The sequence below is a fragment of the Entelurus aequoreus genome, linkage group LG02 (genome assembly GCF_033978785.1).
Source record: "Entelurus aequoreus isolate RoL-2023_Sb linkage group LG02, RoL_Eaeq_v1.1, whole genome shotgun sequence".
Lineage (NCBI taxonomy): Eukaryota > Metazoa > Chordata > Actinopteri > Syngnathiformes > Syngnathidae > Entelurus > Entelurus aequoreus.
In genome coordinates, this window is record NC_084732.1 from 85,640,202 (window position 1) to 85,653,306 (window position 13,105).

Here is a 13,105-nt window from a genome sequence, read left to right on the forward strand (position 1 = left end):
CGATGATGGCTGAATTGAGGAAAAGTTCGGCCTCATTTCAAGCCCTCTCCCACCCATCCCTGTCGTCTGTGGGCCCATCTGGTGACGTCTTGGATCCTTCCCCTGAAGGGGGGGCTATGAGTAGCTGTGCAGCTGGGGAGGCACAGCCACTTCTCAGCCCAGAGGATCTGCAACAGATGGCGCCATCCTCTTCGGTGGGCCAGCAGACGGCGCCATCCTCTTTGGTGGGCCAGCAGACGCCGCCATCCATTCCGGTGGGCCAGCAGACGCCGCCATCCACTCCAGTGGGCCTGCAGACGCCGCCATCCACTACGGTGTGCCTGCAGACGCGCCATCCACTCCGGTGGGCCTGCAGACGCCGCCATCCACTCCGGTGGGCCTGCAGACGCCACCATCCACTCCATAGGGCCTGCAGACGCCACCATCCACGCCGACAACATCGTCTTCCTCGTCTCTGGTTCCGCCCATGCCGACGACGTTTTCTTCCTCGTCTCTGGTTCCGCCCACGCAGATGACGTAGTCTTCCTCGTCTCTGGTTCCGCCGCCGACGTCGTCTCCCTCGTCTCTGGTTCCGCCGCCGACGTCGTCTTCCTCGTCTCTGGTTCCGCACACGCAGACGACGTCGTCTTCCTCGTCTCTGGTTCCGCACACGCAGACGACGTCGTCTTCCTCTTCCCTGGCGGGCCGTCCACGGCTTCGCCAGCGTCTCCAGCATCGTCGCCTACGCGACCTCCAGCTGGCCTGACGCGCTGGCGGCCAATAGGCACCAGCATGCGGACCTCTCGTCCGCATGTGGTCGTTCTATGGGCGACTGCCTCGCCAATTGTGGTGGCGTTCAACTCACCGTCGCCACCTGACTCTTCCCCGCTGGTTGCGGGAACACTTGGCCCACTGCCTTGTCCTCCCTCGACCCTCCCGTGACTTTGGACTTTTTTATGGGGGGGGGGGGGGGGGGGGTTTCTAGAACGTCTGGTATCGGTTATCGGAAGGCGGGCTACTGTCAGGTTTGTCACTGACAGTTTAGTTATGTTTTGGTTTTTCCTCTGTTTGTTTTTATTTCCTGTCAGCGCTCTTATATAGGTTCAGTTTCCTGCTTGTCTCCCTAAGCCAGGGGTCGGCAACCTTTACCACTCAAAGAGCCATTTTGGCAAGTTTCACAAATTAAAGAAAGTAATGGGAGCCACAAAACATTTTTTAAAATGAAAAACACTGCATACAAAGCTTAAATGCTTTGTGCTATGTTAACCAGGGGTCTCCGACACACGCACCGGCACGCACTTTAATGTGGAAATTTGATGTTAGTGCAGCCCGCGAGTTTTGAACTAATGGCGCTTGATAGCGTCATACTTGCCAACCCTCTCACTTTTCCCGGGAGACTCCCGAATATCAGAGCGTGATGACACTGCATTTGGCGCCCTCTACAGTCTGCCCTAACAGTGTACCTGCTCGACCACATGTAGAATGCAATTTCAGCTTGCTCACGTAAGTGACAGCAAGGCGTACTAACTCAGCAGCCACACATCTTACACTGACGGTACCAATACCCAGAATCCCATGCAGCCCTAACTCTTCCGCTCAACCAACGCACGGAGGGGGGGGGGGGGGGGGTTGATGTGTGGGGGGATTTGGTGGTAGCGGGGGTGTATAATGTAGACCGGAAGAGTTAGGGCTGCATGGGATTCTGGGTAATGGTTGTGTTGTGTTTATGTTGTGTTACGGTGGGATGTTCTCCAGAAATGTGTTTTTCATTCTTTTTTGGTGTGGGTTCACAGTGTGGCGCATATTTGTAACGTAACAATGTTAAAGTTGTTTGATACGGCTACCGTCAGTGTAAGCTGTGTGGCTGATGAGTAAGTATGCTTTGCTGTCTCCTGTGTGTGCAAGTAATAACAACATGCAACATGTGGCTGGACTGGCACGCTGTATGTAAATGCTATAGAGGACAATTACTGCAGTGCAATTAGGGCACGCCCTTTATTTAGTAATTAGAGTGTAAATAGGATTATTTTTTCCCTGGGAGTAATTTATGAGAGACACTGACATCCATCAATCTCCTGGGAAAATCGGGGGGGTCGGCATGTATGTAGCTGAGCCGCATCAGAGTGGTCAAGGAGCCGCGGGTTGCCGACCCCTGCCCTAAGCGCTGTTTCCCCTCAGCTGCAGCTGATTGGCACTTGGCCACACCTGGTGTCAATCAGCCAGCTGCTATTTAGACCTGCTTTGCCCTCCAGTCAGTGCTGGAGTATTGTTGTTGTAGCTGTAAGCTGTATCATGTAGCTGTTTGCAGCTTGCTGTCTTTTTGTTCCTCGTTTCCTGTTTGCTGGTTCCAGTTTGCCTGTTCCTGGTTTGTGTTTTTTCTTGATTTGTGGACATTAAATCATGTTTTCCTGCACCAAGCCTAACGTCTCTGCATCTTGGGGTTCGTCACCACCTCTACTTGACAGGATGATTCTTTTCGGTCGTACTCAATAAAAAAGGGGTAACTGAGTGATTCAGAGACATGTAGGATCCTTTTTTTGGGCACTAATGATTTGTGAGAAAGTGTCTGGATTAGCGCAACGTTTGGGCGTATAACAGACGGTGTACCAAAACCAGGGCAACATTTTAGCATGTTTTAGTCGATATCTGAACGATACCAAAAGTTTGGTGGACAAAAACAAAGAAAACACTCAAAAATTATATAACTAAACCTTTGAAGGTATCCAACTTTTAATCATAGTTTATGTCCCAACAAAAATATACAACTCCAAGCTCACAAATGGTGGAGACAGCTGGCTGCCAGTGGTTCATGTCAAACGACAAACACTTACGTGAGCAGCAGTGACACCAACACTGAATGCAAACTTTTTGAGTTTAGTTCAAACTGAGGCTGCACCACTTTTTAGTATCACAACAACAAAACAAAAGAGCAACATTAAGTTTTTGATAACAATATAACACAGCTTTATGTTCAAGGAAGAAAATATAGAATTTATTATGACATCATTTTGAAAATCTAAGACCAAAACGAGGATGACAATGACAATCTCACAGGGTTTCCTTTATGAAAATAAAAACTCATAAATGCTGAGAGAGAAAAATACTGACTCACTCCTGTAAAACAGTCTCTAAAAATGTGGGGAGTGAGAAGGAAGATTTTCTTTCCTCATGGAAAACTATTTCTGCTTCCTTTGTCTCTGGTTACATCTCTGCCCAAAAGCACATGTTAAAAGGGAGCTGGTCTTCATTTTTACTTCTTCTTGCCACAGGTGCGAGTACTTCAAGGCTGCTTAGTAGGAGCCATAGCGATCCTGAGTACACACACACACACACAAAACAGTCAAACAAGAATAAACAGTTGCTACAAACCCTTGGAAATGTTGCAATCACCCAACTTGGAGGATGTTCATTCAGTTGTTTAATTTTTAAGGAAAATAGCAGATAACATACATGACACAAAACTATAGTCATCTCAAATGGCAAATGTCTGACTTTAAGAAACACACAAAAAATATCAAGAAAATATATATTGTGGTTGCCAGTAACAGGTTAATTTTTAGATTAGCAGGGTAAAAAAAATATGGAATCATGTACAACAAAAAACACTCCAACACACCATTTGTACTTTGTTGCATCACCTCTGGCTTTTATAACAGCTTGCAGTCTTTGTGGGATGGACTTTGTAACGAGTGACAAACAGTACTCTTCATCAATCTTGCCCCAACATTCTGATTACTGTTGTCAGATCAGCTTTGCAAGTTGGAGTCTTGTCATCCACCATTTTCTCCAATTTCCACCACAGATTTTCAATAGGAAAGAGATTCACACTATTTGAAAGCCATGATATTGACCTCGTTTATTTATTTAAGAAAATACTTTACAGTTTTTGCTCTATGGCAAGATGCAATATTACTTGAAAAAATGCGTCATCATCCCCACACATCCATTTCGATTGATGGAATGAGAAGTGTCCAAAATGTCAATGATAACTTGTGTATGTATTGAAAATGTGAGGACAGCCATCTCCCAGTGCAATTACCTGACCTGCAGCCCCATATCATTAATAACTGTAGAAATGTGCATATTTTCTTCAGGCAGTCATCTTCATAAATCTCATTGAAAAAGTTCCAGCATCCCCATCTTCCCCAATGCAGACTAGTTGAATATGACTTTCATTGAGTCATCCATAGTCCACAATTGCCTTTTCTTTGCCCATTGGAACCTTGTTTTTTCTGTTTAGTTGTTAATGATAGCTTTTGTTTAGCTTTTCTGTATTAAAATCCTGTTTCCTTTAGGCATTTTCTTACAGTTCGGTCACAGACAGTGACTTTAGTTTTCGCACATTTGTTCTTTATTTGTTTTTCCTGTGCATTTTCTGTTTTCAAAACATATTGTTTAAAGTTTTCTGTCTTGACACAATGTTTTCCTTGGTTTACCAGTATGCTTGCCTTTTCCAACATTCATTCCCATGTTGTTTTTACTTGGTCAGATTTTAGACACTGACAACATCTTTTGCAACATTGCGCAATTTACCGTCTTCAATACGTTTAATAATCTTCTGCTTTGTTTCAATTGACATCTCTTGTGTTGGAGCCATGATTCATGTCAATCCACCTGGTGCAACAGCTCTCCAAGGTGTGAAGACTCCTTTTTAACTGCACACTAACGAACCTCAGGATTGAGTGATTTCATAATTTTTCACTCTGCTTGATCTAAAAGTGAAACTAGGGCTGCACGATTTTAAGAAAAAAACCTAATTGCGATTTTTCTCTCCAAAAATGTTATTGCGATTAAATTTTTATATTTTATACATATATATACGTATATAAATAAAACTGCGAAAATAACAACTATTTTTACAGACTAAGCTTTTATCTACATCATGCTCCTAAACTGAAGAAATAACTTCACAGTGTTTATAATGTAATGTAATCATAACATATAATAATAATACAAGTAACCACTTAAAAGGATATACACATGTATTACTCTGTAGAATTATTTATCATTGCATTGTAATTGGAAGCTAAATAACATTGTTATACTAAATAAACAAAAACATTAAATGGACTCATCTCTGTAAGCAAAATGTTACTTAAATACATTAACATTTTATTCCCAGTTGAAAAAACTGTCGGGTTGACTTTTTTTTGTTGTCATCATGTGATTGTTCATACGTGTTGATCATACTGCCCATCCCGGTTGAAGCTCAAATATTCCAACAACGGGACATTTGGCTTTGTTATCATTTTTTTTCCCTTCTAATTTTTGTTACTTTGTGGAACTTCTCACTAGTGAGGAGCGAGGCTGTCTGTCTTGCTTCCTGTGTGTGTGTAAGCCAGCAACTTGCTTTCCGCCCACCAAGACAAACATTGGGAATGGCTGAGAAGAGGGCTCACTCTGTTTAGTGAAATCCACCATTAAATATACACGCAGAAAGGGATGCAAAGAGTGAGACTTATTTCCCTTGTTCCTGGTTTGCCTAAGACAGGGGTCACCAACCTTTTTGAAACCAAGGGCTACTTCTTGGGTACTGATTAATGTGAAGGGCTACCAGTTAGATACACACTTAAATAAATTGCCAGAAGTAGCCAATTTGCTCAATTTACCTTTAACTCTGTTATTATTAATAATTAATTATATTTATCTTTGTGGAAACACTGATCATCTTAATGATTTCTCACAATAAATATATATAGAAACAGATAAATATCAATATGCAACACTTTATTTTTATATTTTCTCTAAGTGCACATTTTTCAAATTGAACATTTTCAAATGATCACTTCTAAGACAGTCTTGTGAAATCACAGTATCCCATTTTAACTAGCTAGCCACTAACATTTTTTTTAACAAATCATGAATTACTTTGCACCGTGTTTGTACAAATAATAACTCATGTAAAATACAAAAGTAAACTCAAATTTTTAAATCATGTCACACTTTGAACTGGACACCAAATCTGTTATCTGTTTTTTTGTCAGTTAGTGGGAAGCCTGGCATTGCATGCTGTTAACTAGTGTGTTGTACTCTGGTGTGTAACTTGACACTGCAACTCTGAGTGAGTCTTGCAGATGTGCATCAGTGAGGCGTGTTCTGTGTTTGTTCTTGATGAAGTTCATGTCAGAAAAGGCTGATTCACAAAGATAAGATTTTTCCTCATTGTTTGCGGAACCTTCTTAATCTTTTGGACATATTTTCACAGCAATCTGGCCTTAAGCTTAATTATGATAAATGTAAAATGTTAAGGATCGGAAATCTAAAGGGAACGTCCTTTCGAATGGAATGCAAAGTGCCTGTTTTGTGGACAGATGGACCAGTTAACATACTTGGTGTTGTTGTCCCAGAAAATCTGGAAGATCTAGGCTCAGTAAATTATGATAATCGACTAAGAAAGCTGGACAAAATTATGCAATTATGGAAAGGGAAATCCCTAACCTTGTATGGTAAAATGTCTATTGCCAACTTGTTAATTATTCCTCAATTTATTTATTAGTTTTTGTCATTACCAGCTCCATCACAAAACTTTTTTAAGATTTATGAGCGGAGGGTCTTCAATTTTGTCTGGAACGGCAAACCAGAAAAGATTAAAAGAAAGGTTTTGTACAAAGAGTATGAATATGGGGGCCTGAAACTTCTCAACCTTGAAGCTATGTGTCTGTCTTTAAAAGCATCAATTGTTCCAAAGATGTATTTAAACATTGAGTGGTACACAAATGTCCTGTTGGACAAAAAACATGTACTGTATCAAAATAAATTGTATCCTTTTTTACAAGTGATCCCCTCCCAGAGAGTCTGCTGGGAAACATGGCGGGGTTCATAAAGGAAACAATCCACTCATAGTGGTGTTTTTAATTTTATGTGCCAGAAAAAAGAGACGATATTTTGCAGCAGTTAATATGGATGAACTCTAATATTGTAATAGATGGAAAGCCTTCCTTTTGGAAAAATATGTTTGAAAGAGGAATCATTTTTGTCAATGATATTATCAATGAGAATGGTAAAATTATGAAGTATGATGAATTTAGAGCTATGTATGGTGATGCTTGCTCAAGCTTTTCATTTTATCAACTAACTGGAGTAATTGGGAAAAGATGGAAACAAATAATTAATTATGGAACTACTAAATTATTAGTTTTTAAACCTCTAATAAGAAATTCTAGTTGGCAAAAAGGAACTAAAATAAATAGAAAAATATATAATTTTTATTTAATAAAGAAATCTTTGAAGGCTGCCTCATACAACACAAATGGAAAATGGGAGGACTTTTTTGACTGCCCGTTGCCATGGGATGCCATATTCAAACTAATTTATAAAACCACTATCGATGTGCAAAATCGTTATTTTCAAATTAAAATTATTCATAACTTCTTACCCACAGGGAAAATGTTAAAATTATGGAATATGACAGAGTCAGATGATTGCCGATTTTGTTGTCAGGAGCCTGAATCCACCCTGCATTTGTTTTGGTATTGTCATATTGTGTCTTTGTTTTGGGTGGAAGTTGAAAAAATGTGTTTAAGGATTGGTGTGTTTATGAAGCTTAATGTGGTTTCTGTTATTTTAGGAGAGTTCATTGACAATCATGATTTAGTCAATTTAATTATAGTACTCGGTAAAATGTTTATTTTTAAGGCCAAAAACAGATATTCACTTAGTGTTACTTTCTTTAAAACATTTATTCAGTATTTTCTAATTTTAGAAAGTTACATGGTTGAAAACGATAATGATGCCAAAAAACATTAAAAAAAAGATGAGAAGTCCTCTAAGGCTTATTTTGAAAGTATAATTATGTTTATAGATTATATGATATCTGTTGTTGTGTTCCCTAATTTGAGTGACCTGGACATAATCTGGACTGTACATAAATGCTTATTTTGAAAATGTAATTTTGTTTATAAATTATATGCAATCTGTTGTGTTCCCTAATTTTTTCTGTGTACATGAATGAAGGTGTGTGTTGCTGAGTCCGACTTGGACATTATCTGGACTGGGCCTGGTTTAAAAAACCCTTTAAACAAATCTAATTTCATTGACAACCTGGTCTGTTGAAGATAAGGCCCTTTTTAAAAAAATAAAATAAAATAAGATAAATAAATAAAATACATTTTCTTGGAAAAAAAAGAAAGTAAAACAATATAAAAATAACTACATAAAAAATAGTAATTAATGAAAATGTTAGTGGACCAGCAGCCTATACAATCATGTGTGCTTCAGGGACTGTGTCCCTTGCAGATGTGTTGTCTATGTTGTGGGAACCAGAATATTGGTAGCAGAAAGAAATAACCCATTTTGTGTGAGTGGGTGTGGATGAGTGTGCATGGGGGAGGTTGTTTGGGTTGATGCACTGATTGAAAGTGTATCTTGTGTTTTTTCTATGTAGATTTAATTTAAAAAAAAAAAAAAAAAAATTTTTTTAAATTTTTTTTTTTTTTTTTTTTTTTTTTTTTTTTTTTTTTTAGAACAGCCCCGCGGGCGACTCATCTGGTCCTTACGGGCGACCTGGTGCCCGCGGGCACCGCGTTGGTGACCCCTGGCCTAAGAAAACAAACACACAAGGACTTAACAGAGTTTGTTATTAGCGTACTGGCTGCAGCACAAAAACTTGCTGTTTCCTTTAAACACTTTTGATTGGCCAGCAGGCAAAAGGACGCAAGGCTGAACAATTCTGATTGGCGAACTTGTCTGTCCCTCAAATGCCGGTGACGGCGGATAAAAAACAAAAACAACCTCCATCGCTTGCGGTAAAAAACCTCAATGTCGATTTGATGTTGATTAATCGTGCAGCCCTAATTTAAACTGTTACTGACTACCACAATTAATATTCTTGATTTATTTTAGTGTTTCTTTAAGCCAGAAAATTGCCATTTGAAATTACTACAGTTTTGTTTCATGTCTGTTATCCACTTTTCTTCTACACAATTTAACAACTGAATGAACATCCTCAATGTCTGGTGATTCCATCCTTTTGTGCCAGGGGTTGTACAAAGACGGCAAAGATTGGATTGAGGCAACCGGACTCTTCTTATTAGTTGTAGTGATTTCACTTTACCTTCGAAATGCTTATTTAGTTTTACAATTTTACACGTTGAGTCCCCCTAGTTATGTCTTTAGTGGGTTTGTCCTTTGGGGGTGGTCACAAAAGGGTTGCTTCTGTTTCCCAGTGTGGCTGAACACTAAGTAGCTCTTGACACCTCCCCCAAAGATTGTCTAATTCCACAGGAAAAGTTGTTTTGCCAACAGACAGACCAATGATTAATTTGTTAAGCAGCATGGTTGTTTGCCAGTCAACAACAACCCTATTGTGACCACCCACACTTTAACACAACCAGGGGAACCCCACACTTAAAATTTAGAATTGAAACCTTCTGAACTTAAGTGGCTTCAATTAAAACCCCAACCACAGTCGTCCAGAATGTTCAAGCCTCACCTGGATGGTATTCATGACACCGTTGGCAAGGACAGCCATCTTTCCTGCTACGGTCTTCACTCCTTGTTTGAACTGTGTGATATCTGGACCGGCGGGGAGCACACTGTCAAACCCTGATGCCCGTCCTGAAGCCGAGAGAAACAGGAATGCAATAAAAGGTCATCAGTTGACAGATCAAAGACAAGGTTTTCAAAGGAGAGGTGAGTGACCGTGATCATGCCCTACCTCTGTGGTCACTGCCATCTCCAAACAGGTCAGCTGAACTGATGGACGTGCTTCCAGACATGCTGTCCAGTTTGGTCTTTGCCTCATACTGAAGAAGAAAAAGAAAGCCCTGTCAACGCCACTAATCTCCACAGGTTTTACAAGAAACAATTATTTGCCTGTTTGTCACACTGGTCATGGTGAAACAATTACTTATCTACTGTTGTTTGAAACAAAGTCAAACTTATTAAAAGGGCACAATTAATCAACCACCAGTTTCCACACAGTCAACCAAATTATTGATCTAACCATCCATGTGAAGTACATTTTATTTCTATAGCGCCCAGTAACAACACAGGTTATGTGAAGGCACTTTACTCATGGCGCAGGTCTAAAACAACACTTCTAAAAGAGAACCAACAAGCACCCATATAAAGAAACAATCTACTATTGGATTAACAGAAAAGGATGAGGTAATATTCTTGGTAGCACCCTCAAATTTAAATCATACGAAAAAGTCCCCATGGAGTGGAAAGTGCATAAAACATTTTACTCCTAATTTTGTGTATATTTAGGCCTTATCTTTACACCAGTACATAAGCCCTTTATCATTTACTGTATGAATGATAAATCATGTTATGCAAATCTTTCAAAAAAAACAAAAAACTGACATAGTTAGATCAAATGGGCATTCAAAGTTTAAAATTAAAATATTACATAGTTTCTATTTTTATTTAGGACTGAGGTTGATTAAAAGATCCAAGCAGAAAAAGGAAACAAAAATATGAATCAAAATATTTTTATACACGCAACTCCCTGGGGACTTTTTAAATGGTTTAGCTACTCTATTAGGCGAAAATGTGTATCGATGATATATTAAAGTATTAGAAATTAAAACTTTGAGAGTAATACAACACAGTAACAAACACATTTATGTCCAAAAATAGAGCAGAAATGTACCTCAAAGGATGAAAAAGTACCCAATAAACTGATAGTTAAACACACTTTGGAATTTTGATTCATCGTGATTAATCGCAGTTAATTTCTTGCTTGCTTAATTTAAATTAAAAACTTTAGTTTAACAATTGCCATTTTTTTTTCAGAATGTCAAACACAAACCTTTCTTAAATGGTACACTCGAATGCATGTCATTTATTTTTTTTGGAACTACCCAACTGTTTTATTTTAAGTCCTGTTGAGGGTTTATTTTTAAGGGAAATTTGCCAGCGAACACACCAGTCGATGTCTCCTCACTCATCTTTGCACGGTTGTATGCACTGATCTGATCACTGACCGTATAACAACTTGCATTGTATCAATGGTCAAGGGGACATCTGAAACCAAAAGTGCTTATGTCTTGTCAAAGTTAAACTGTTGAATTTTTGAGGAAAAGTTGACAGGACAACATTGTATGTAAGCAAAGCACAATTCTATAACCACCATTTTACACAGCGGGTATGGTTTTCTTCTGGCGATGTGCAGTGTTTTGTTTTTTTTTGCAATATCATGGATTAATTCTCCCCTTTATTATGCCATATTTCAACAGGAGATGTTCACATTCTATGTGCATCGTCTAATTGCCACAGTTGAGTTGGACCTTTTCTTAAGGTTTGAATTTATACATCAGTAAAGTTATTGTTTTGGAATGAAACCAAAGACGACGGCCCCACCTCAGCGCTGCTCTCACGGCCAAAGAACATGTCGGAAGAGATTGCCTTTGCATTAGCAAACTTCTGCCTGGCTTCACTTGACTCAGACACTGCAGCAGGCACCTCAGCTTTCCTTCTGCTGGGAAGTCTTGATCAGATGTACAGTTCAGTTAGAACTTGCTTTCCCATATAGGATGACAGACAGAAAAAAAAAAATTTGGTTAAATACCTCTCCCCTAAGGGTTGAACACTGGAGATGGTGACTTCCTCTTTGGGTTCCTCTTTTTCCAAAGCCCAAGAGGCGGTAAAAGAGGCAGTCCCCTCTGTATCCCAGCGGGATCCAAAACTGTCACCCACTGTAAAAGGGTTGTCCTTATATCTGCAACAAAAAAACATAATGAAGATCAGTTTAAATGATTACAAACTTTTAATACTGTCAAACAAGAAATTCTTAGAGGGTGTAACATGTACTTTGGGGGTCCAGAGGTGAAACCCGGCTCATCAAACATGTCTAATTTGGAGCGAGACGAAGTCCTCGCTCCCACTGGGGTTTCCTGCTCAATCACCTGCATCTCTGACATCACCGAATGCGACACAGCACTGAAACATAAAACATACCTGTTAAAACATTGACAAACACAATATGGACACAAGTCTTGGGACTAGGGCTATGTAAAATAATAGATTTGATCAATTATGGGTCGATATCTTAAGTTTTAGCAATATCGATTCACAAGGCATAATAACGATTACCCCCCTTCCTTCCCTAACGTTAACTGTCAACAACAAGCCGTGCAAAAAGTGAAAAAAAGAAAGTGAGGTACTTATTAACATTATATTATCACTCGATTCTCCGCATGGACCATTAAGATACCAGTAAGAGACGCCATTGCATTTTGTTAACAGAGATTTACAGCTGCACTTGCCGGCTATGGCTCGTTCTTGAAGTGAACCACACTACCTAATGCTCATGCAACATGAACAGCTGACTAAAACATTATTATTGATTATATTTGTAACTGAGAGTCTTGTAAGTTTTGTTTACACTGACCAATGGCGTGTTCACCTAAACGCGAAGTGAGTGTGGACTGTCGAGTGGTTGTGTTTCAAGAGGGCGTGAAGGTTTTTGGTATTTGCGCACATTCGGCAAACTGGCTCCTCGGTGTCGATAGGCTCATCTTGTTCCAAATGTTTGAACTGAAATATTCCCACATTGGTTTGGTGGCATGTGGTTTTGTGATCATTTTGGCTTTGTTAACTGCTACATGCTAAATAGTTGCACTGTGTGTCAGTGGCCCTGCCTCCCCGCACAAAGTCTAAGACACTTGAGGACTAGAGAAATCACCCCCTTTTTTTTTTATTTCGCTATGCTACAAACGCGCTTAGCTGCTGAAAGCGACAAAAAGCATGAATGCTCTTGAAGTATGATTTAACACTAAAAAACTTACTGACTTTTACCAGATAAAATGAAAATAACAAAAGTCGTACCTCAAACACCAGCTTACAAACTACAGACCTGTTTCTCCACTTCCACAATTTTATAAAATTATTGAAAAACTGTTTAACAACAGATTAGACAAATTCATAAATAAAAATGAAACACTCACAGACAACCAATACGGATACAGAGCCAACATCTCAACATCAATAGCGTTAATCAAAATAACAGAAGAGATAACTAATGCATTAGATAGCAAAAAAATTGCTGCTGCAGTGTTTATGGATTCAACAAAAGCATTTGACACAATTAATCATAGCATTTTAATAAACAAATTAGAAAGGTATGGTCTTGAACTGGGTAAGAAGTTACTTAACCAACAGGAAGCAATACGTGAAGTTAGGC

The 13,105-nt window shown here is 39.4% G+C and overlaps 1 protein-coding gene across 1 annotated transcript in view; it reads right to left on the bottom strand.

The window, feature by feature from the left end:
* Positions 1–2,691: 2,691 nt before the first annotated feature.
* LOC133640073 (ADP-ribosylation factor GTPase-activating protein 2-like) overlaps positions 2,692–13,105 on the bottom strand; it is a 43,431-nt gene continuing 33,017 nt past the window's right edge. The window contains exons 11-16 of the mRNA XM_062033695.1: positions 11,734–11,862; positions 11,492–11,641; positions 11,284–11,410; positions 9,635–9,722; positions 9,410–9,534; positions 2,692–3,290 (exon numbers count right to left, since the gene is read on the bottom strand). Of these exons, the coding sequence (XP_061889679.1) occupies positions 3,270–3,290; positions 9,410–9,534; positions 9,635–9,722; positions 11,284–11,410; positions 11,492–11,641; positions 11,734–11,862 (640 nt within the window). The 3' untranslated portion in view covers positions 2,692–3,269. The remainder of the gene's footprint in view (positions 3,291–9,409; positions 9,535–9,634; positions 9,723–11,283; positions 11,411–11,491; positions 11,642–11,733; positions 11,863–13,105) is intronic.